This window comes from Moesziomyces antarcticus, assembly GCF_000747765.1.
Source record: "Moesziomyces antarcticus DNA, scaffold: scaffold_v10001, strain JCM 10317, whole genome shotgun sequence".
NCBI lineage: Eukaryota > Fungi > Basidiomycota > Ustilaginomycetes > Ustilaginales > Ustilaginaceae > Moesziomyces > Moesziomyces antarcticus.
The window spans coordinates 2,264,885-2,286,914 of NW_014639009.1; the positions used below are offsets into that span (position 1 = coordinate 2,264,885).

At 60.7% G+C, this 22,030-nt stretch overlaps 10 protein-coding genes across 10 annotated transcripts; 8 read left to right on the forward strand and 2 right to left on the reverse strand.

The window, feature by feature from the left end:
• Positions 1 to 1,099: 1,099 nt before the first annotated feature.
• On the forward strand, positions 1,100 to 3,208 carry PAN0_001c0831 (uncharacterized protein; the record flags this gene model as incomplete). The annotated part of the gene is made up of 1 exon (XM_014804445.1): positions 1,100 to 3,208. One exon carries the CDS (start codon positions 1,100 to 1,102, stop codon positions 3,206 to 3,208), a length of 2,109 nt encoding a protein of 702 aa, XP_014659931.1.
• An 897-nt stretch (positions 3,209 to 4,105) lies between these two features.
• PAN0_001c0832 (uncharacterized protein) lies at positions 4,106 to 4,549 on the forward strand (the record flags this gene model as incomplete). Its single annotated transcript, XM_014804446.1, has 1 exon — positions 4,106 to 4,549. One exon carries the CDS (start codon positions 4,106 to 4,108, stop codon positions 4,547 to 4,549), a length of 444 nt encoding a protein of 147 aa, XP_014659932.1.
• Positions 4,550 to 6,692: 2,143 nt separating this feature from the next.
• PAN0_001c0833 (uncharacterized protein) lies at positions 6,693 to 7,697 on the forward strand (the record flags this gene model as incomplete). The annotated part of the gene is made up of 1 exon (XM_014804447.1): positions 6,693 to 7,697. One exon carries the CDS (start codon positions 6,693 to 6,695, stop codon positions 7,695 to 7,697), a length of 1,005 nt encoding a protein of 334 aa, XP_014659933.1.
• Positions 7,698 to 8,425: 728 nt separating this feature from the next.
• Positions 8,426 to 8,947, forward strand: PAN0_001c0834 (uncharacterized protein; the record flags this gene model as incomplete). The annotated part of the gene is made up of 2 exons (XM_014804448.1): positions 8,426 to 8,506; positions 8,573 to 8,947. The coding sequence occupies 2 exons, from the start codon at positions 8,426 to 8,428 to the stop codon at positions 8,945 to 8,947; spliced, it is 456 nt and encodes a 151-aa protein (XP_014659934.1).
• Positions 8,948 to 9,193: 246 nt separating this feature from the next.
• On the reverse strand, positions 9,194 to 10,090 carry PAN0_001d0835 (TPR-like protein; the record flags this gene model as incomplete). Its single annotated transcript, XM_014804449.1, has 1 exon — positions 9,194 to 10,090. One exon carries the CDS (start codon positions 10,088 to 10,090, stop codon positions 9,194 to 9,196), a length of 897 nt encoding a protein of 298 aa, XP_014659935.1.
• A 209-nt stretch (positions 10,091 to 10,299) lies between these two features.
• PAN0_001c0836 (uncharacterized protein) lies at positions 10,300 to 11,181 on the forward strand (the record flags this gene model as incomplete). The annotated part of the gene is made up of 1 exon (XM_014804450.1): positions 10,300 to 11,181. The coding sequence occupies one exon, from the start codon at positions 10,300 to 10,302 to the stop codon at positions 11,179 to 11,181; it is 882 nt and encodes a 293-aa protein (XP_014659936.1).
• Positions 11,182 to 11,821: 640 nt separating this feature from the next.
• On the forward strand, positions 11,822 to 13,216 carry PAN0_001c0837 (NADH:flavin oxidoreductase/NADH oxidase; the record flags this gene model as incomplete). Its single annotated transcript, XM_014804451.1, has 1 exon — positions 11,822 to 13,216. One exon carries the CDS (start codon positions 11,822 to 11,824, stop codon positions 13,214 to 13,216), a length of 1,395 nt encoding a protein of 464 aa, XP_014659937.1.
• A 79-nt stretch (positions 13,217 to 13,295) lies between these two features.
• Positions 13,296 to 14,416, reverse strand: PAN0_001d0838 (NAD(P)-binding protein; the record flags this gene model as incomplete). The annotated part of the gene is made up of 2 exons (XM_014804452.1): positions 13,296 to 13,708; positions 13,789 to 14,416. The coding sequence occupies 2 exons, from the start codon at positions 14,414 to 14,416 to the stop codon at positions 13,296 to 13,298; spliced, it is 1,041 nt and encodes a 346-aa protein (XP_014659938.1).
• A 427-nt stretch (positions 14,417 to 14,843) lies between these two features.
• PAN0_001c0839 (pvdZ protein) lies at positions 14,844 to 16,181 on the forward strand (the record flags this gene model as incomplete). The annotated part of the gene is made up of 1 exon (XM_014804453.1): positions 14,844 to 16,181. One exon carries the CDS (start codon positions 14,844 to 14,846, stop codon positions 16,179 to 16,181), a length of 1,338 nt encoding a protein of 445 aa, XP_014659939.1.
• A 2,621-nt stretch (positions 16,182 to 18,802) lies between these two features.
• On the forward strand, positions 18,803 to 21,883 carry PAN0_001c0840 (uncharacterized protein; the record flags this gene model as incomplete). The annotated part of the gene is made up of 1 exon (XM_014804454.1): positions 18,803 to 21,883. The coding sequence occupies one exon, from the start codon at positions 18,803 to 18,805 to the stop codon at positions 21,881 to 21,883; it is 3,081 nt and encodes a 1,026-aa protein (XP_014659940.1).
• Between the last annotated feature and the right edge of the window lie 147 nt (positions 21,884 to 22,030).

Below are 22,030 nucleotides of genomic sequence, written 5' to 3' on the forward strand. Positions count from 1 at the left end.
GACAGGAAAGGAGGTTTTGCGGCACAGATCGACACTGATGGCGTGATTGTGCATGAGTCGCCCGCAGCCACGAGCCTTTACCGCCTGTCCAGCAGGGCAAGCGCAGATAGAAGCCAAGCGTCTCACACAAGGCAACCATGAACCTCTCGTTCAGCTTCGACCTTAGTGAATCGCAAAACAGACATCTTTAGTGGGCGAAGAGTGAAGGGCAGGGTCGGGCGAGATGAAGAAAGCGATCGGCGCTTGTGTAAGCCTTTGATGGTGGATGCAGCTGACTGCAGCGCTGGACGCGTGTCGCTGTCGCGGCTGCTGGGTGGGCGCGAGCCAGGGAACGTGGGGCTGTGTGCCAAGTTGTACGATCTCGGATTGACGATAAGGGACGCGTCGTCCGGAATGGGCACGAGGCGCCAGCGCCGGTTGAAACCAGGAAGATCTCAACCTGCTTTGCAGGAGAAGCAGCAGATCGATTTCGAGCCTCCACCTCACTTCTTAGCAAACATTCGTTCCGGCAGTCTGCTGTCCGTGAGCCGCTGCTGCCCCTCGATTTTTCTCGGCGTGGATCTTTTGGAAAAATGTTCCGAGCCGAAATTCGCGATGGTCCGGGCTGAAACGCAGTGTGAAGCGCTGGACCCCTTCTGCTTTGTGATCCGCGGCGCCCGCCCACCTGAGCCGGCAGGAGAAGCTGCTCGTTTCGAGTGGGTGCTGTTGCAAAGCCGGATGAAGGCAGATCGCCCTCTCGTAAGCTGCAGCGTCGGCGTACAACCAACCAGACCTCCCAGGCTCGGAGACTCAGTCGCCGCGATTTCAAGCTTGCCAGGGAGGCTCGTTCGCGTTCATGCAGCTCCTGGCATTCCCCCTTCTTCTCTCCCGCGGAGCAACACCTGGCGCTCGTTCCTCTCCAATAAGACCCAGTCCATCCAGTCCCCTTTTGCTGCCACCATCCACTTCCTACGCATACCAAGTCGCCCCACAAACGAGCTGGAAGGATCCTCTGCCTCCATCGGACCCCCCTGAGTGACACTCTCGCTTCAAGAAGAATCGCTGGAACCCACTTGCAAAGACGCACGACTCGGTCACACTGCTAGCTCCGGATCCCAAGATGGCCTCGACGTCCAAGCACACGCTCTCTTCGCCCGAGGCGGCGACGGCAACAGCCGCTCCGGCGCGTCGGGCCTCCGCGCAGATCGACGCTGGCGTCCTTCAGCGATCCACCGCCGAGCTCGAGAAGCTGGTGAAGCCGGTCGTGCTGCCCTCAAGCTCGCCCAAGGCCAAATTCCAGAACTGGGGTCGCTCGTTCGTCAGCACGCCCGCCAAGGTGTTTGCACCGACCACCGTGACGCACTGTGCAGCGATCGTCGAGCTGGCTCGACGCCAGGGTGTCAAACTCCGCGCCATCGGGCGTGCGCATAGCCCCAGCGACCTGCCCTTCACTACTGGCTGGGCGATGCGCATGGAAGGCCTGAATGGTGTCGTTGACATCAGCCACCAAGATTGCACCATCACCGCTCTGGCCGGAACCTACATCTCGGACATCCACGAGGCACTCGACTCGGCACAGCCGCGTCTTGCCATGTGCAACGTCGGCTCCATCTCGGAACAGACCATCGCCGGCCTCATCTCGACTGCCACGCACGGAACCGGCATCCTCTTCCCCGTCGTCTCCTCCTACGTCTCGCAGTTCACCATCCTCTGCCCGCTTCCGCAAGGCACGCAGCACCTGACGTGCAGCCGCCAACAACATCCCGAGCTCTTTAACGCGACGCTCTGCGGTCTTGGGGCGACCGGCCTGATCACATCCGTCACCCTCCGCGTCCAGAACGCCTTCAACCTGAAGCAGTACTCGGAAGAGCTCACCTTTGACTCGCTCTTTGGATCCAAGACCGGCTTCCCTGCTGTGCCCACCGAATCGCACGTCAATGCGGGCGCGTCGATCGGCCGTCTGGTGAGCAAGAACCAACGTCTGCCTCCATGCCCCGAGCAGTACCGTCCTTCTTATCGATCAAAAGACGCTGCCGAAATCCATCCGATCCCTGTCAGCGCCAACCGCGATGCGGACCACATGGCACGCTCCGATGTCGAGGACGACGAGGAGACGAGGCAGGCGCAGCTGGCGCTCGAGCAGGTTGTGGCGTCCGCACAACACGTGCGCCTCATGTGGTTCCCGCAGGTGAAGCGCATCACCATGCTGCGCGCCAATCGCACCACCGAGCCGGTCTCACCGTCGCCAACGCTCTCCGCTCGCGTCAAGGGAGCATTGATCGGCCACCGTCTCACCGAGCTGCTGCTCTATACATCGCGATTCAACAAGCAATGGTCTCCCGTGGCAGTTCGATGGATTCACGCACTCACCCACCCTGCCTTGCCCGCAGTTGACGCCAAGCCGACTATGGCGCCGCAGAGCAAACGCATCAGCGCCACGACCGAGGAAGCAGCGGCCGAGCTGGTCGCACCGAATGCGACCAATTCTGTAGCAGTCGTCAATGACGGCGCACGCGACGAGCACCAGCAGCAGCTGATCCGCGACATCGGACAGAGCTTCGCGCATGGCGGCAGTGTCGGAGCATCGACCGAAGCAGAGCCATCGCCGTCTTGGCTGCAGACCACCGTGGCTGCGGGCGACTTCAGCGCATTTGCGCGCGACTCGCCTGCGCCGCGTCCGCTCTCGCCGAGCAACCCGGTGTGGTCGGAAGTGGGCCGCTCGGACCGCATCTTCAACATGGACTGCCTCTTCCCGCAGTACACCGACGAGTGGGCCATCCCGTTCAACCGTGCAGCTGCAGCTATCCGTGCGATGCGCGAGTGGCTCGACGAGGAGGAAGCCGCGGCCGACGGTGACCGCATCCACTTCCCCGTCGAGATCCGCTTCACGGACGCCGACTCGATCTGGCTCAGCCACTCGCAGGGACGCAGGACGTGCTACATTGGCATCGTGCAGTACCGACCGTACAACCAGCCCGTGCGATACCGACAGCTGTTCGCCAAGTTTGAAGCGCTCATGCGCCACTACTCGGGACGTCCGCACTGGGCCAAGGCACACTCGTGCTCGCCCACCGAGCTTTCGCAGCTCTACCCGCACTGGAACGATTTCCTGGCCACACGCCAGCGATTCGATCCCGACGAGGTGTTTGTCAACCCGTACGTGGCTCGACACCTCCTCGGCCGCATCGGCGATGGCGTCGACACACGCGTCTTCAAGAGCCGACTCTAGGCTCGCCCTCTACAGCCCATCGTCCTTCAATGTTTCCTCATGGAATGAACCAGGAATTGTCGAGCGGCTCGTCTCGTCCTCTACTTTCTCATTATCAGCGCGAAGACGGTTTGAGTGTGATGAAGGGATCGATGAGGTCTATGCGTGCGTACAGATCATCTGCATCTAGTGGCCGCACGTGGGGAAGGTTCGTCCGTAGCAATGCTCAAAAAAGCATGCCGGAGGAAAGGCGCACCAGAACGGTTGACCGTCATGACGTCGGGCCGCCTCGCTTCTATTTTTTCTGGCAGCCTGCCGTTTCACTGCCGCGGCCACGAAGCGCAGCCGGGCTCAGTGTGTGGTCCGGAATTGGCAGACTTGTCTAAGTTGGACGGCGCGTCGGCACGAAACCGAAGAGCGTCTTTACGCCACAGCCAAGCTGCCGAGCACAGCCGCGTCGCTGCTGTGAAATTCCGCTCAGCCTCGAGGTGGCAGCTGGGCTTGGCGTGGGGCACACCGACAGTGCTCAGCTGCACCTCCACTTTTGACAAAGCTGCCCTGCAGCGCCAAGCTCTTTGCCGCGCAGGGCGTGGCGGCTGAGGCTCCAATCATCCAGCCGGCCGCAGTCCTTCCATCGCCGTCCCGGCTGAGCTAGGGTCGAAGGCCATCCAATTGCAGCGCCATCCTTCTCTACTCGCCACCACCAACTCCCCACAATCAAGCTATCCTATCAATAGTACATCAAGCAAGGACGCCGCACATCGTACCCGCCTCACTCATTCGATCACCGAGCAACCGGTATCCCGATTTTAGGATCTCATCTTCTCAACAAACTTCCACCTGCATCCGCGTCCCGCACAGCTTCAGCTCACACGTACAGAGCGCAACTCAAGTCACAGCAAGCCTAAGCTATCCACCATGGTCTACTACTGCAGCGGATACACGAGCGTTTACCCATGCCGCAATAGCGGGCTAGGCTACGGCGCGCGAGCGGGCATCGGCATTGCGATCGCCGCGGTGATCATCCTCATCCTCATCCTGGTTGCTTTCACTGCGCGCCGCCGCAGACGCTTCGCTCAGCAAAACACGCAAACCATCCCCATGTCGTATCCCAACAACAACCAGCAGTACTACCAGGGCCACACCCAGGGCTACAACAACGGCTATCCACAAGCGAGTCCATACGGTCAGACGCAGGCCAGTCCGTATGGCCAGCCGCCCGCGGGACAAGCATACGGACCTCCGTCGGGTGCACCGCCCGCCAACAACGACGACGCTGCGCTTTACGCGCCACCCGTCGGCCCGCCTCCTCCGGCCTACGTGCCCAGGGATGAGCGTAAGGGCGCCGAAGCAAACGTCTAACCACCATCCTTTCGTATCGAAGCGCTTAGGACTCGATAGACAGCTCCTTGTCGACTCAAACTGCTCGTTCTCCTCCACCTGTACATAGTTCGATGATACCGTCGTCAGTCGTTCTTTGCGACAGGCGAGCGTGCAAATAGTGCATTACCTGCTGGAGCCAAAGTCTGGGAGCAAAGTTCCACGGCTCATACGTCTCGGATGACTGATGGATGCCGAGGAGCAGCAAAGAAGCCGGTCAATTGTGAGGTTGGATTGCCAACGGGTGCAGCTTAAAGATGCCTCTGCACCGATGAGATGAATTCTGAGATCGACGCCCCGATGGTGCGATGGGATGGTATTTTCTCGTACGATAATGGGGCCAGAATCGCGGGCGACCCGATCTGCCGTCGGAGCAAGGGGACAAAAGGGGATCTCGGGGACAAGAACAGGAAACTTATTCGGCGATCTGGCAGAAGGGGACCGCACCAATGCACGGTCAAGGCGGTTGACTGCAGCTCGTGTTGCCAACAGGCATCGATGCTCGCAAAGCCAGGCTGCAGCCAGATGTCCGGGTGTGTTGTGGTGTTTTGACCGGAATCCCGAATTGGCTGCGCGTCTGCAGAATTCGCGCTCCGGCTAAGCGTCCATCTTTCTGCACAGATTGTTCCGAGCAAACCTCCTCTCGCTGGCTCCGCAACCTCGCTCGCAACCGCAACCACCAAAATAGCAGGCCTCATGCTGCTCACGGACGACCTTGCATCACGCTTGCAGGGTTGCCGTCTGGCCAAGCAGCAATGTCGACACAACACCGAATCAATCGCTGTCAAGCTGGAACGACTTGTTTGCAGCCGCGACCAGTGCATTGGGTCTGGGCTGCGATTGCGAGCCGAGCCGAGCAGCTGTTGACAGGACGAGTGTTGCGGAGAGTGTGGATGGGTGTCTGGGCTGAGCCGTCGCCGTTGAAAGCGCAAGGGGAAATGCGTAGATGGCTCCCTCAGCCTCGCCTGTCCTGTCGGCCCTTGAAAATTCGAGCCATGCTGGATTTTCCGCTCCTCCTCGGCCTGGAATGGTGGGCATCCCACCGCACTCTCCATGCTGTCGCAAGAACCATGGCAGAGCTGCGCCCATCTCGCTAAGCGATATCGCTCCTGCTGCACAGGCTGCAGACGAGGCACATGCCCTCTCGAGCGAGCAGTGTCGGTAAAGGCTTTCTGGAGAGCCGCCTGGCGCCCTCGTCCGTAGCCCACCAGACGTGACGCGGGGGATCGACGCTCCCTCCAAGCGGTAGACGCAAGGGAAAAGCACAACCCGGCAGGCAGATCGTGCCTGGTGCAGTTTCCCACAGCCGCTGTTCCTCCTGCCATTGTCTCGTCATCCGCCCCAATCGCGGAGCTCCAATGGCACACGAAATCGTCCTCTCCGCATGCCTGCCCATCCGCCGCCTCGTCCACGCACCACGCTCCAACAATCCGCAGGCCTGTCTCACTTTATGCCACTTTGCTGCTTCGGTCTCGTGCGACCGCGACGGGCGTTTTGCTTGGCTTCCCCATCCGCTCACGCCGGCTGTCTCTGCCGCCGCTGCCGACGAGAGAAGCGGTTTCAGGCGTCATATCACCTTGTCCTGCCGTGCCAAACAGCAAGAGCTTACTCCTCCTGCTCCTCTCGTGCTGCGCCCTCTTCCCGCTGTCTCTCATCGTCCTTCCCCTTGGTTTCCCCCTCCTGAGACTGAGTTGCGTCTACATCCGCACTGTTCGTCGACTCTGCCTGGAACGCCGCGCTGGTCTCAAATCGTGACGGCCTCAGATTGTGTTGGCCTGCTTTCTCGTTTGCTCTTGGTCCTCCTCCTCACCTTGGCCCTTTGAACTTCTCCCTCTCCTCTACTCCCCAGCCCTCCTCCCCCCGCTTCGTTCCTCGCCGCATTGCTTGTTCGGGTCCTTCGTCGAATCCACCAGGACCACCACCACCACCATCGTCCCTACGAGTGCTTGCTCTCTCCTGACATCCTTCCGACATTATCCTCTAGAGGCCACGGCCTCGTCTGTCATCATCTCGGCTGGTGCTCCCTGCACACTATCGGCTGCATCGTCCCTTCTCCACCTTTCGCCACCACACCCACCCAGCCTAGCGTGACCGGACTCGGACGGCACGACGCATTGTTGCAGCCATGCGCATCCCACCGGTGCTCTTCATCTTTGTCGGCTTCCTAGCCATCGGCGCTTCGTTCATCCTCCAGCTGCTCGTGGCGCTCGGCCTGCCCTACATCAAGGGCATCTACTTCCTCTACATCAACTTCACCGACGCCTCGCAGGGCAACGCCGTCCTGCGCGTCACCTTCGGCATCTGGTCGCAGTGCTTCAAGCAGGGCGATCTGTCGCAGTGCTCGCCCACGGGCCTCGGCTACCAGCAGTCGTTCAACGGCGTCGAGAACGCCATCAGCCGCTTCTTTGTCAACAAGCTTCCGTACGCGCTCGTGGTACAGCCCATCTCGGCAGGCTTCACCGGTCTCGCCGCCGGTGCGGCTTTCCTGCACCTGTGCACCAACACGTTCCTGTGGCCGCTGTCGGCGCTCTGGGCTTCGTTCCTCACCATGGCGGCGCTGGTCATCGAGTTGGTGCTCTTCATCCTCGCCCGCAACAAGGCGCGCAGCTTCCAGAGCACGGGTACGCTCGACCCTAGCGGAGCCGAGCTCGGCCCTGCCATCTGGATGCAGGTGGCTTCGCTGCCGCCAGTGTTCTTTGGCTTCATGATGCTCGCGCTCGGCTGGTGGCTCAAGCGCTCGCGCAGCCAAGACAACTACTACGACGACTACGAGCCGGCGCGCCCCGTGTACCCGGCCAACGACTATGCGGAGAAGGACTACTACTATGGCGCTCAGCAGCGTCCCGCCAGCCGCGTGAGCCGCAGGTCGCGCTACGACGACTACTACGAGCCCGACGATGCGCGCGTCTACGGCAACGTCGGCCGCCGCGACTCGCGCCGCACCAGCCAAAGGTCGTACGCCGACGACTACGATCGCTACGACAACCGCAGGAGCTACGACGACCGCGCGCCCAGGAGGAGCTACGGCGGCGATCAGTACGGTAGCAGGACATCGCTCGCTCCCCCTCCCGCTGGTGCGCCGTACCGTGGAGGCCGATCGCGTCGCTACAGCGAGCGTGGCGCCTACTAAAGCGGCACAGCGCCGCGGCTAGAGGCCATAGAGGCCAAAAAATTCATTCGGGCGCCGCCGTTCAAGGGGCGCCGTAGAGCTAGCTCGAACTGTTCTCCAACTTGCTATGGCGCACTTTTGGTGCTTGCCATGAGCTATCCACACTCTTTTTACCCCTGCTGCTCTCATCCTCGTTTCCCCCATTGCCTCTCCGCCTCGTCTCGGTCCCGCTCTTGCCAGGGGATCTTGACGCGGCGTTGCTCGGTGCGAAGACATCTTCCGCATCCCACTCCCGATCACGGACATACACACTCTTTACCATCTCCTTTTCTCCACCCGGATACACCCACATTCTTTTTGGACTTGCCCTGCTTCTCGGCACCTTATTTTTGTTCTTCTTTCACCGCGAGCGCCTGCGATGCAGCCTGTGCTCGCGGGCCGTGTACATTTAGTGTAGCCCAAATCTTTGATGTTTTCCTAGCAAGTGGCTCGGGACTGTGGCGTGTGCGCTTGGCAATGCGATCGGCGAGGGGTTGCTAGACAACTGCGGCGGTGCAGATTGAAGCTGTGGTCCATGTTGAAAGGCGGGGGGAAGGCGGAAAGCGGAAGTCGGGCGATTACACAAGACGTGCACTGGCGCTCCACACGGCGCGACCCCAGCCAGAGGCTCGGCTCAAAAATTGCAGCTTCCACCGTCATCCGCATTAGCTCCTCACAACTTCTCTCTCACGCTCACACATTCACGCAAGATGTCGAGATTGCACGAAGCCAACCAGGCGTCCATAGGTGGCAATGATGGAAGCGAAGGCGTTGGTGCCTCGGGGACCAAGGTAAGTTGTCCTGCCTTTCACTTTGGGATACGATGATGTTGACTTTTTGCTGCGTTGTTGGTACAGGCGGAGGCAGCCAAGATTCGGGCGGCGATAACGTCGATTGATCCTGTCAAGGACTTTTCACGGATCGGCAGCATGCCGTGCGCACGAGGCAGTTTGCTCATGGGTATGGCCACAGCCGCTGGTGTGGCTGGAATCAGCCTTGTGGCGGGGCGTGGCTTGCGGAGAGGGTTGAATTGGGGCGTGGGATCGTTCTGCTTTGTCTCGATCGCAAGCTGGGAGACGTGCCGACGCAACATCAAGGCGGAACAACATCGCATGCGCACCGTCATCGAAAGCTACAAACGTTCCTCGAGAGCCAACCAGCCAAGCCTCACCTCAATAGCGACAAACGACCCCAACTCACCACACCAACCGCAACCGACACCCTCCCCATAGCGTCGCTCAGCTCGGCGCGCATTCATGCCGGATCCATCGCCAACCCATGCACCACGGGATGTACTTATGCCTCCATCGATGAAAAACTTCTTAAACGTACTTTGCTGCCCTACACAGCCAAAACAGCCTGCGAAGTTTCGTCCTCGACACACACATCTCAGTCACGGCATCGGCAAAACAGAGAGGCAGGAAAGCTATGATCTAGAGGGTCGTCGAATTGCATGGTTGCTCCGAGACAGCTTGGCTCTACTGCTTGGAGTCACCCTGCTGCTGCTGCTGCTGCTGCTGCTCTTCCTCCTTCTGCTGCTGCTGCACGGCGAACTTGGCGCCGAGCAGCTTGGCCGAGCAGTTGCGGATGTTCTGTTCTGCTCGCTGAATGCCGCCCTCGAGCGCGCGCTTGTAGGCGGTGAGGGCGTCCTCGAGCTGCTCGCACGCCTCGAGCACGGCTGCGAGGTTGTACTGGATCTCGGGGTCGTCCGGCGTGATGCTTGCTGCCGTCTTGAGATGCGACACGGCCAGATCCGGGCGCGACGGCTTGCTCAGCACGTACGCCGAGGCGAGGTTGGTGTGGGCATCGGCGCTCTCCGGCGCAAGCTCCAGCGACTCCTTCCATGCCGCAATCGCGCCGTCGAGATTGCGGTCGTGGTAGTAGCATACGCCGAGGTTGAAGAGCGCCGACGAGTTGCGCTTGATCTCCAGACTACGCTCGTACGCAAGCTTGGCCTTTTCCAGGTCGCCTGCTTCGAGGTGCGTCGTGCCTTCTTCGAGGAAGCGCTGCGACTCTTCATCTGCCGGGTCGAGCGCAGAAGATGCCGGAGTTGTGGATGTGGCGTAGGTGCGTGCCGACACCAATTTAGAGGCGCGCAGCTGCTTCGGCCCCAAGAGGCTGCGGCTCGATGTGCTGGAAGCGAGCGAACGAGCAGCAACCCAACGCGATGCGCTGCGGCTCAGCTGGGATCCCGTGAGCGAGCCCGAAGCGTGGACAAGCGCACGGCTAGCAATCCTAGATGTAGATGCAATCATTGTGATAAGAAGATGTCCCAGTGCGGAAGCTTGCTTGTGAAGAGGCAGCGAAGTGATGGTGAAGGTTCGAGATTGGAAGCTGTAGCTGGCGGCATCCGAGCTCCACCAAAAAGCGCCCATTTTGCAGCGGCGCGTTTCTTCCAGCTCGGATGTCGGAACCAAAATCCTCAACTCGGCCGGAAGTGCGCAAGGTGTCATCAGCCTGTTCCTTCTTCACCACCCTCTTTAACCACTTGGCGTCTCGACTCTTCTGACAACCAAGCTCGCCGGAGCTGCAGCAATCGCATTCTGCTGACCGAAGAGGGGGTAAGCAGCGGCTTGGCTCCGCCATGCTTCGGCTTAGCGTCGTCAGAGGTCCATCCAGACTCAGTTCGGCCACCATAGTCAGGGGCTTTGGGATCGCACTTTCTCCAGCAAGGCCTTGCGCAGAGAGGCCATCTAGCACCTCGAGAGCAGGCACGGTACGCAACTATGCAGAAGCGTCATCTGCCAAGCGTACTCGCCGTAGCAAGCCGCAGCTTGAGCTGAACGCCGAGGCCGACGAAGCAGAGAGCTCCACAGCGCGCGGCACACGCTATGAGCTGCTTTGCCGGGACGTGCTGCACCAACTGTTCGGAATGGAGCTCACCCGTACAGGTGGAGCCGGTGACCGTGGTGTAGATCTGCGCGGTTGGTGGGAACCCAAGACAGTGCCTGACCAACCCGCGTCGAAACGAATCCGCGTGTTGGCGCAGTGCAAGTGCCAGGACGAGGGCGGCAAAAAGATGGGCCCGGTACTCGTCAGGGAGGTGGAGGGCGTCGTGTTTCGAGCTGCTTCGCCATCGCCGCCAGCATCACCAACGGCGACAGGCAATGCAGACTCCACCGACGAAGTCGACCTTGCCAGTGACCACGACGCGCCCGTCGCAGGCATCATCCTATCCTCGTCGGGCTTCACCAAGCAGGCGCTTCTGCAGGTCCGCTCGAGCAGCGTTCCTCTTGCGGCTATGCATGTGCTTGCACAACCGCAGTCGACTTCCGACGCGGGCGGCAAAGATTTGGTCGAGAGATGCGTTTCGATCGTGTGGAATGACCGCTTCGGGTCGAGCCACGGCCTGTTGCCCGGAGGTATGGAGGCTCGCTGGATCAGATCGCTGTCGCCGCGGCAAGGCGCTGCAGATGGCACGCTGGGCAGGCCTGTTATCTACAGAGCGGGAAAACCATTGCACTAGATACCGAAGGCTGCCATGTGCGCCCAGCCACAACGTGGTGACCCAGAGATGCGGGTTCCTCTCAATCGATAGCCGGACAACAGGGCACAATTTCCGAGCCCGAGTTGACTCCCGCATCGCCGCACTTGCATTCCGAAAACCGAATACCCGTTCATAGCATGACGCCGAGTGTGTCCGAAGCAGTGTCTTTTTGGCACAAGAATGAACAGCGGAGATTTGGGGAACAGCGGCCAAGTGAATAAAGCCGCACAAGACTGCCAGAAATATACATAGCCGCCCCTGCGTCCGGCTTTTGAGCGGGTCTAAGGCCAAAGGTTCCAAACTTTTGGTCCGCTCCGCCTCCACCTGCCAACACGGCCCAACGAACAAACTCGGGCACGTCATTCGGCGACCTCGGTGCCCGACCTCGGTGCCATGCACGGTGCACCTCGTCAGTCTCAGCAGCCAGCGAGAGGGCGTCGGTGGAGGTAATCCATAGCCGTGGCGACATCGACCACGTTCAAACTCGTCGCCCCACCCTTTCTCGACCAACTGTCATCCGCTCGCCTTGATGCAGATAAATAGATCGCTGCTTCGACTGCGTCGTCCCGTCCAATCCATCCTCAGCCCACGCTCAACCGCCGTCTTCGCTCGCAACATCATGGCTTCCAACGGATCTGCCAACCCTTACGCCGGCATGGAGGCATTCAACTTTGTCTCGGGTCTCACCGAGCCGCTGGTCGACTCCATCGACGCGCTAAAGATTGGCCACTTTGTGCCTACGCGCGAGAACCATCCGCCGCCGGGCACCATGCCCGACTCGATCCTCGGCGAGGGCGTCAAGAAGCCCGCGCTGTTCCAGACCATCACGCTGCCCTTTGCCAAGCCCGAGTCGTCGGGCAAGATGACGTTCAAGAACCGCGTCATCGTCTCGCCCATGTGCCAGTACTCGGCCAAGGACGGCTTCCCCACGCCGTACCACATCGCCCACCTCGGCGCGTTTGCGCTGCACGGCGTGGGCAACATCATGGTCGAGGCGTCCGGTGTGACGCCCGAAGGTAGGATCACGCCCCAGGACCTGGGCATCTGGTCCGAGGCGCACCGCGATGCTCACAAGGCGCTCGTGTCCGCGCTCAAGTCGTTCACCGACGGTCTTGCCATGGGTCTCCAGCTCGCACATGCCGGTCGTAAGGCGTCCGACTGGTCGCCCTTCCACCGCGGCGCTCGCAAGGAGCAAAAGTACGTCACGCGCCAAGAGGGCGGCTGGCCCGAGGACGTTGTCGCCCCGTCGGCCATCGCATACAACGATGGCTTCATCACTCCGCGCGCACTCACCACCGAAGACGTAAAAAAGCTCGAGGACAACTTTGTCCAGTCGGCACGCTGGGCGTTCGAGGCCGGCTACGACTACGTCGAGCTGCACGGTGCACACGGCTACCTGATGCACTCGTTCCTTAGCCCCTTGACCAACCACCGCACCGACGAGTACGGCGGGAGTCTCGAGAACCGCGCGCGCTTCATGCTCAATGTTGCGCGTCGCATCCGTGCCGAGTTCCCCAACAAGGGCCTGTGGGTGCGCGTTAGCTCCACCGACTGGGCCGACCAGGCGGGCAAGGGCGACTCGTGGACCGTCGACCAGACCGTCGAGCTTGCCAAGATGCTCCACGACGCCAAGGTCGACCTCATCGACGTCAGCTCCGGCGGTCTTGTGCCTTTCCAGAAGATCACCGTGGGCGCGGGATACCAGCTCTTCGGTGCACGCGCCGTGCGTGATGCGCTCGTCAAGGCCCAACCCGACCAGGACAAGCGCATGCTCGTCGGCGCCGTAGGAATGATGGAGGGCTCCAACGACTCGCCCAACGCCTACGAGCGCTCCGAGGCCGGAAAGCTCGCAGAAGCCTCGATCCAGCAGGGCGACTGCGACGCCGTGCTCCTCGCCCGCGGCCTCCTCTCGTACCCCAACTGGACCGAGGACGCGGCTGCAGCCCTCACACAAGGCACCAAGTCGGCCGGCAACCCGCAGTACCACCGTGCTCACCCCGCCAAGCGGTCGTAGCACTCTCACTTTCCCCATGCCAATGAATAGAACGATCAGATCCCATTGAATCAAAGTGAAATGCTGGCGTGCAACGAATTCAAAGCTTGTGCTTGCCCTTGGGAGGGAATTGTGGGTCGGCGCGGATGCGCACGACGGCCTTGCCCCATGTCTTGCGCTCGGCAAGGTCCTTGAGGCCTTCGGGCACACTGTCGAGGCCCTCGTAGATGTGCTCGAACACGGTGGGCACAATCTTCTTGGTGGCAAACATGTTGAGCAGCGCCTCCCAGGTCTCGCCGATCTTGTCCGGCTCGTTGCGCACGTATGCGCCCCAGTGAACACCCGTCACCGCGACGTTCTTGAGCAGGATCAGGTTGGCGGGCACCTTCTCGATCGTGCCGGCCACAAAGCCGACGACGATGATGCGGCCGTTCCACGCAATCACCTTGAGCGAAGGGATGATCATGCCCACCGGGTCGTAGACGACATCGACACCGTGACCTTCGGTGATTTCTGCAAATATCAACATGAGGAGAAAATGTCAGTGTATGCGCTCGACCATGCCTCAAAGTATGCATGTGATCAAAACTTACTCTTGACCTGGTCCTGCCAGTCCTTGTCGCGGTAGTTAACGGCGTAGTCGGCGCCTCCGACCTCCTTGCACACGCGAAGCTTGTCAGCGGAGCCGGCAGTGGCGATCACGCGTGCTCCCATTGCCTTGGCGATCTGGATGGCACAGATGCCGACACCGCCGGCACCGGCGTGGACGAGCACCCACTCGTCCTCCTGCACATTGGCGCGGAACTTGAGCGCAGCGTAGCTGGTGGGCCACGTGATGAAGAGACCCGCAGCCTGCTCGAGCGAGATGCCCTCGGGCACCTCCATGAGCTGCCAGTAGTCGGCCTTGGTCTTCTCGCCGTATGCGCCCTGCGCCGCGCCGAACACGCGCGTCTTGCCGGGGATGAAACTGCAGCCCTCGGGGATGGGCGAGTCCTTGGAGATGATGCCGGCCATCTCGACACCGGGAACATACGGGTGCGGGGTCTTGACCTGGTACTTGCCCTGGACGGCGAGGATGTCGAAAAAGTTGAAGGCGGCCGAGTGGATGTCGACAAGCACCTCGTTGGAACCCGGAGCACACTTGGGCTCGGGCACGTCGTTGGCGAGCGTCGACGGCAGCTCTTCAGGAGCGATGTCCTTGTGCAGGTAGAAGGCCCTCATGTTAGCTGTGTGGATGAGGTGGGTGTATGCGGGTGGTGGTGGTAGTGGTGATAGTCACGCACATCCCATCCTTCTAGGAAGGATGGCCAGAGGTGCATGCGCGGTGTGCTTCCCCCGCAAACCCGGCTCACCGGCAACGCGCTTCCACTCCGGCTCTCGAAGCTGCCTTACCGGGTCGAGCTCTTCGTCTCGGCCGTGACAACGACATCCACTCGGGCGCTGTGTGGAGGCGAAAATCAGCTTTTCGGGTGTGGACCCTGAAGGTGGTTGGGATCGTAATCTGATTTGATTCGGGGCGAGCAAACAAGCAGTCACATGCATCGATGCGTGCGACGAACCTAGCTCGAACGACGTCTCCGCTGGCTCGCAGAGAAGGGCTTCTTCTGGTCACCATCATCAAAGATTTGCGGAAGGAACAGCTGCTATAATGTCGGCTCTGGTTCATATTGCCTCCCCGCAGACCAAGAAGGCGCCTGTGGTCGTGCCGCCAGGCACCTATCCGCTCAGCCACCCGGATGGCGCCAAATTTAGCATCGTCGTCTCCCACGAAAAGGGATCTGCGCAGGCGGGTGCAAACGCCGCCGACGCTGAACAAGCGTCAAGGGTTCGCCATTCGATCAAGCTCTCCTCGCACAAGTCGCACGACTGGATCGACACGGCCAGCACGCTCGTGGTCAAGGCGCCTTGCCCACCGTACCCGAACCCCGCTTCGGAGCCCGACACCAACAGTCTCGCCTTCCGTACGCAGCGCTTCGGCGAGTGCGAGCTGCAAGCATCGGATGCAGAGCAAAAGGGCGAGATCACTCAGCAGAAGCTCTGGAACTGGATTAACGTGGTCTTTGCTCTGTGGCCGCAACAGGAGCATGTCTTGCTCAAGACCCAAGGACTCCCGCCTGCTGTCGTGGCCCATCTGACCACTTCTCGGCTCGCCATTCTGGACCCTTCCGCCCCGCCAACGCTTTCGGCGCCGGGCAACAAGACGCAAGTGAGCCTCGAGCGTCTGCTCGTCTCGCGCGCGGCATTCTGGCAAGGTCAAGGCTCGCCGACGTCGGGCTTTGCACCTTGGGTGCTCCCACTGGCGGATGCGGCTACACGGAATGCGCTGATCTCTTCCAATGCCGAGACGACCGTATCGCCGCTTGCGGAGCCCTTCAAGCCACCGCCTTCGGCCGGTCCGATCTACTCGCGATTCATTCCGGGTCTCAACTCGCACCTGACGTTCCGCGTGGCGTCGTCGACCAACGCCAAGGATGTGGACCTGCTGACGGCGTGGCATGCGACGGATCGCGTCAACGAAGGGTGGCGTCAGCGACTGAGTCGCGAAGACCAGCTGGCGACGATGCAGAGCGGCGAAAAGAGCGCGTACAACATTGGACTGATCGGTGAGTGGGACGGCGAGCCGTGGGGCTACGTCGAGATCTACTACTCGAAGCAGTCGAACCTCAAGGACTTTTACACGGCGGGACAGCACGACCGTGGCTTTCATGCGTTGGTCGGTGATGAGCGCTTCCGTGGCCCGCAGCGGGTGCGCTCGTGGATGGGCAGCGTAGTGCACCTCATGTTCCTGCTGGACGCTTCCACGGCCCAGTGCGTGTCCGAGCCGCGCCTTTCCAACACCAAGATGGTGCAATACGAGATGATGGTGGGCGGCAACGTGGAAAAGTGGATCGACTTTCCGCACAAGCGAGCTGCGCTCGTCATGTTTGGCAAGGAGCGCTTCTTCCAGCTGTGCCCGATGGGTCCTTTGCCCGAACACCTCGCCTAGATCAATCGATGCCGTCGCGATACCGCGTCTCAACGAAGACGTCAACGCCATTTAGATGCTCAATCCTATGACAACTCTCGGATCCGGACATGGTCGGCCAACTCATGTATCGTCAATGTAGCAAAAGCCGAGGTGTGCAGTCTCGGTGCCGACGTCGGTGCCAGAAGAGCGGGGCGGGAAATGATCTGCGTGGTTTGGCCCGTTAGATCAGCGCGGTGCGTTCTAGGCGAGTGGGCGGATGTTTGTGGCATAACTTACACCCAATGGCCCGGCGAAAACGGCGGGTCATGACGGTCAGGAACGAGCGGCTGAGCTAGATCCGCTTTGAATGATTCATGACGCTGCGCGAAGAGGAGAAGCGGTGCTGCGGAGTCGGAGATCCATGGAGCGGTGCGGCTGTGTGGAGAAAGGGTGGACTAGTTTGGATCCTGTACGGAGCCGAGGTTGGGCCCGCGTTGATCTGGTCTCCCGAGCATGCGTGGGATCAGATTGCTAAATTAGCCAAGCGAGACGGAAGCGTGTCTCGGTGCTAGAACGCGCTGCGCTTCGAGCAGGTCCTGGCATAAGTCTCCGACCACTCAATGCGCGCCCGCCACCTTGGATGCCTTGTTCCGCAGCTCGGCCATCACACACTCTGCGGGCGAGCGTGAAAGCAAGAGAGCGATGCTGAGTCTCGCGTGCTTCGGCTTTCGATTCGCTTCGGTCGGCAATGCGGAAGCATCGCAGTCACTAGAGAATGCCGATGCCCCGAGACACTCCAATCCGACTCCGGTTCCCAGCGCGTTCTGACTGGACGAAATGAACCAACAGCGGTGCCAGTATCTCAGCTGAGATGGAGCGGTCGGAGACCTCCCGAAAATCGACTGGGTCGAGAAGTCGGATGCGGAAGCTCGGAGGGAGGCCTCGCCTAGCTGACTCGAGCCCGAGCTGCCCTGACGTCGGAAGCGCGCGCGCGCACGTTCAGCCCTGATAGCGCGTGTGAAGCGAACCGGAGCCAAACTCTTGGTCGGCACCACAGCCCGCACCTGTCACTTTGCAGACGCGTGCAGCCCGCGTTCGCGGCCGTGCATCGCCGTTCCGATCTCACGCCGCAGACCCACGCTCGCAACGACAAGTCGCAGAAAATCCAGAGGGTCTGAGACTACCCACGAATCAGATGCAATCATTCTGAGATGGACTAGATGCGAGCAAGGCTTGATCTGCACGTCGACGAGGCCAATTGACGGAGCATCCGACGATGCTCTCATCACGTCGCTTCGGGTGGCCTGGCATCACAACCAGTGGGGTCATGACGCCCTGGCCCGCGACCCACGGTGCCTGCTGCCGAGGCTTTGTCTCGCTTACCGCGCACCGCTCTGCTGCTTTTCCCATGGTGCTTGCCATCGCCTTGCCTGCTCTGGCCCACGTTCGACAGTACTTTGCCGACCAGCTGATTCTGGAACAATGAGCCTCGGCGCACAGACTGCGGCGGCAGCGCCACAGGCTCATGCCACCCGACCTTGGCGCCTCCCCCACGCATTCCCCACTCAAACGGCTCCAGATCCTCCTCGCATGAACTTCATTTGTCTTGCTTGCCGCCATCTGGTCGAAGGTGAGCGCCGTCACACGCCCTTCGTCGTCGCGATCGAAAGGTGCTGTTCCTCGTCTACGTTGTGCCGATGCACGAAAGGGACATGCAGGCGGGAGCTGAAGCGTCCGAACGTGGTGGCTCCTCTTGACGGAAGCCGTCATGCGGCTTCGGGAAGCCAGCGACGGAGCCGACTGGTTTAAGCAGTGGCCAAGCTGCACAACCAATCGAACCGTCTCGCGTGCGTGACTCGCTCGCAACCACCCACATTCACCGACTCAGCGCACCTTCCATTCTTTTTTATCTTTTTATTTTTATTTTTGATATTTGTTTTGTCGGTGGATGCGCCTAAACCGACTGGCCTGCACAGGTCTGCAGCCGCCTCCTCGACCAAGTCCGAGTAACGGCAGGCAGCCGACGTGACCAAGTGTGAGGACGCGGACGCTCCGCTTGCGGCTAAGCCAAAGGGTGTTCGGACAAGCCGGTCTCCGTGGAAGCAGCTTTGTCGTGCTCGACATCCCTGTCATCTGCACAGTCTCATTGGCTCGTGGCTCAGTTTCCGTACCGACATCCATCACACCGCATCGCCTCTACCCTTCAGCACCTCAGCTCGCTGACATGAGCCCTCCGAGATGAGCTAGCTCCGACAACGAGCGATCGCATCGCATTGCATTGCATCGCTGTGGCTCCATTTCCGTCCCTCACTCGCCCGCAAGGCACAACTACACCACCATCCTTGTCGAGGACAGGCGCCGGTACACCTTGGACCTCATTCCCGCTCATTCCACCATCCAGTACATATACCGGGCTGGCTGCACTCAACGCTGCAGCTTGTTCTGTCGTGAAAGCTGCGCTCGCCGCCTCTTCGACTTTGACTGTTGCTGCCCAGCCCTGTTCTGCCAAAGTTCCAGGACGTGTCGGATGAGCCGACTCGAGACGCTCGGACCCGCTTCACTAGGATTCTATGCTCCCTACGTCGCCATCTCAGCAATACTGCTCTCTGGGCAGCTGCCTTGTCTAACGCCCGAATCACACCCGAACCGTTTCGCCGGCCATGGATCGACCCTATCCCTATGGCGGCTCTTATGCTGCCAATGACACGAGTCTCCCCCGCTTTTCAGCTCAAGGCGATGCGGCTCCTGCCTCCACCTCGTATGACGATGCGTCCGAGATGCCACGCATTCAGAAGCGTCCGCGTCGCACCCACGCCAGACGCTCGTGCCAGATGTGCCAGCAGCGAAAGGCACGTTGCGAGCTGCCCGACCTCGAAGTGCCCTCCAGCCCTTTGCCCTTGCCTGATCACCAGGCTTGCCATCGCTGCAAGACGCTCCAGATATCGTGCATCGTCGACGATGCCAACAAGAAGAAACCTAGGAAGAATACTGCCGACACTGATCCCGCCCAGCCCGGCTCCTCCAAACGCAGAGCCTCTGCCAGCGTCGCTGGTGACCGCCCACGCACCATGCAGAACTCGTCCACATCGGCATCGCTTTCCTCTCTCGGCGACAGACGTAGTATCGGAAGCAATCGCAGTAACAGCAGCGCCGGCATGCTCCCCTCCGGCCTGCCCGATGCAGATGCCGACAGTCTCAAGTTCGCCGGCGGCCGCGAGCTCGGCAACCAGATCGTATACCCCGCCGAGGCAAAACTCGTCTCAAAAACGCCAGATACCTCCGACGAGGACGAACAGCCTGATCCCGCCACCGATTTCTCGGCACGCTCAGATCGCCAGCCGGATCGGACTAACTCATCGGAAACCTACATCAAGACTCAGGACCGCGGCCCAAGCAACGCCGCCAACATTGACACCTGGGAGCGCTATTCCACGCGCAGTCGCCCACTCACGCTGCTCACCGAGTTGGTGCCTCGACAAGCGGGCTTCGCATCCAAGATCTTCCGCCTCGTCTCGGCACGCGCAACCATCGAGACCGACGTCTCCGAGATCATCCCCGACGCAAAATCCAAGATTCTCAGTGACTGGTGCGAGGAGAATCTCACCCTGTGGATGCCCCACATCTCCAATGCCTACCAGCTCCGCCAAGATGCTCTGCAGGGAAAACAGACGCTGTCCACCCAGCTGCTCGAACAAGTGCTCTATCTCATCGCCCTGCAACACATCCGCGACCCCAAAGACGACGTCGCCCGTTTCTCCGTCGTGCGCTTCGTCATTCGCGACACGGCACGTCTCGTGCTCACCTCGCCGCGCTCGAGCAAGGGCGTCGAAGCATTAGAGCTGCTGTCTCTCTTCCCCGTCGACGTCTCGGCCATCCCCGGCCCCTCTCGCAGCCGCATCCGGACCGACTCGCTCATCAGCGCCTCCGAGCGAGTCGCTCGCTCGGTCCGCTTGGATCGTGTCGCAATATCCGCAGCTGCACCCTACTCATTCTTCTCGTCCACCAGCCCTTTGGACGAGTTCGAGACAAAGCGCACCGCCATGACTTGGGCCAGCGTCAAAACGTGGCTCACTTCATTCACGCTAGGCGATGACGAGCTCTTCGAGAGCGTCGACCAACGCTTCTTCTCAGACGACTGGAGCCGCTCCTTGATACTGCCGCTGGAGCTCAGCCAGACCGACGCTGCAGCACGCCTCGTCGAGGCAGGGCAGAGCGAAAATGATCTTTTCGCTCGCAAAGCCTGGTCGCGCAGCCGTCGTTTGGGCAGCATCGGACTCGCCATGCGCTGCCTCGGAATGCGGCGGCTGGTCGAGGCATTCCACGCCATCCGCACCACCCCTGTCGACCTCGACGAGTCGGATCGTCTCTACAGGCTCGCCACGATTCTGGACGACTACAAACGTAGCGTTGATTCCATCGACGACGAGTTTCGAGACCGTCTCGCCGATCTCAACCAAGACTCGCACCTGCTTCGCTCGTGGCTCTCGATCGAGACCACGGCCGGCTTTCTGCTCGTCCTGTGCATCGGCATCTTGCGCGGGCTGGGCATCGACAAGAAGGAAGACGTGCAGACACAGGAGTTGGCTCTGATGATTCGTGGCGAGAACGCTTCGTCAGAGATGAGGGAGTTCCTGACGCGCTATGGCGAGCACCGCATTCTGGCTGCTGAAAAGGTGCTGGTCAACACCACGATCCTTTGCCGAGATGCACGTGCCAGTGCTGCCACCATGCTATCCGGCAAGGGTTGGATGAGGGACGGTCAGTCACGCACCGTCGTTCCCATCATGAACTTGTGCGGCTACGCGCTCGAGGCAGCCTTCAACGCTATGGAGTGGCACGCTACGATGTTCCAATTGTGGAAGACGCCGCCGAAGCGCGCCGAGTCGTGGCGACTGGTCTTTTCCGACTTGATCGCCGCCATGCTCTCGCTGGATCCTATGGGCTCAATCGAGAACGGCAGCATTCCTGCCACGTGCGCTTTTATTTTGCAGGGCATGCTCAAGGTCATTGTGCTGTGGACGCAGTGCAGTCGTAACAAGGACATCCAGCGCACCACGTCCACGTCGTCTGCCAACCTCAATGGTCGTGATGGGTCCAGCAACGGTCGTGACTCAGACCGGTACTCTGGACAATCCTTGGCAAGCGCTGCGCCCGCGGCTGATCTGGCGCGGTACGAGGCGTTGATACAACACGACATGGCGACGAGCCGGACCTTTGATGCGGTGCAATCGTTCGACTCGAGCGCAAACGCTGCTTTGATGGGAAACTCGAACACGATGCGCAGTGATCAACACGGGCCGCGGTCGAATCCGTACAGTATGACTGCGTCGATGTTTGCAGCCGATGTTTCCTCGTCGCAGGGGAATGATTCTAGCCTGAACGGTGCAGGTCCTGCGTTCGCGTCAAACGCGAGCGAGTCGCTGGCAGCCGCGCTGCCTCGCAGCGTCGAGTCCCAGGCGAAAGCGCCCGGGGTGTCGACGGAGCAAGGGGCATTTTCAGCGTACAGAGCGCCGCCGATGTCCTCCATGGACGGATCCAGCGCTTCGGGCACGGTTTCGCCGATGCCCCTGGCTGCACAGTACACAGCTGTGGGCAACGGCAACGGTACGGCGCTCGACGGCGGCGCCGCAGTGCCAGGCGCCAATTTCAGCATGCGAAACGAAGAGGGCCGTCCATCGGTGGCATACGACTCGCTCGACTTTATCCGTGGCATACGACTCGCTCGACTTTATCCTCAATGACGTGCTTGGCTCGTCGCAGTGGTCGGGCATTCTGCAGGACATCTGGAGGACGGACATCTAGCCTCGTCTCCACCCGGCACGATTCGAACGCAGAAAAAGTCGCACAACGCAGCGATCCGGACGATGCAAGTGCAGTCTGGATGTAGC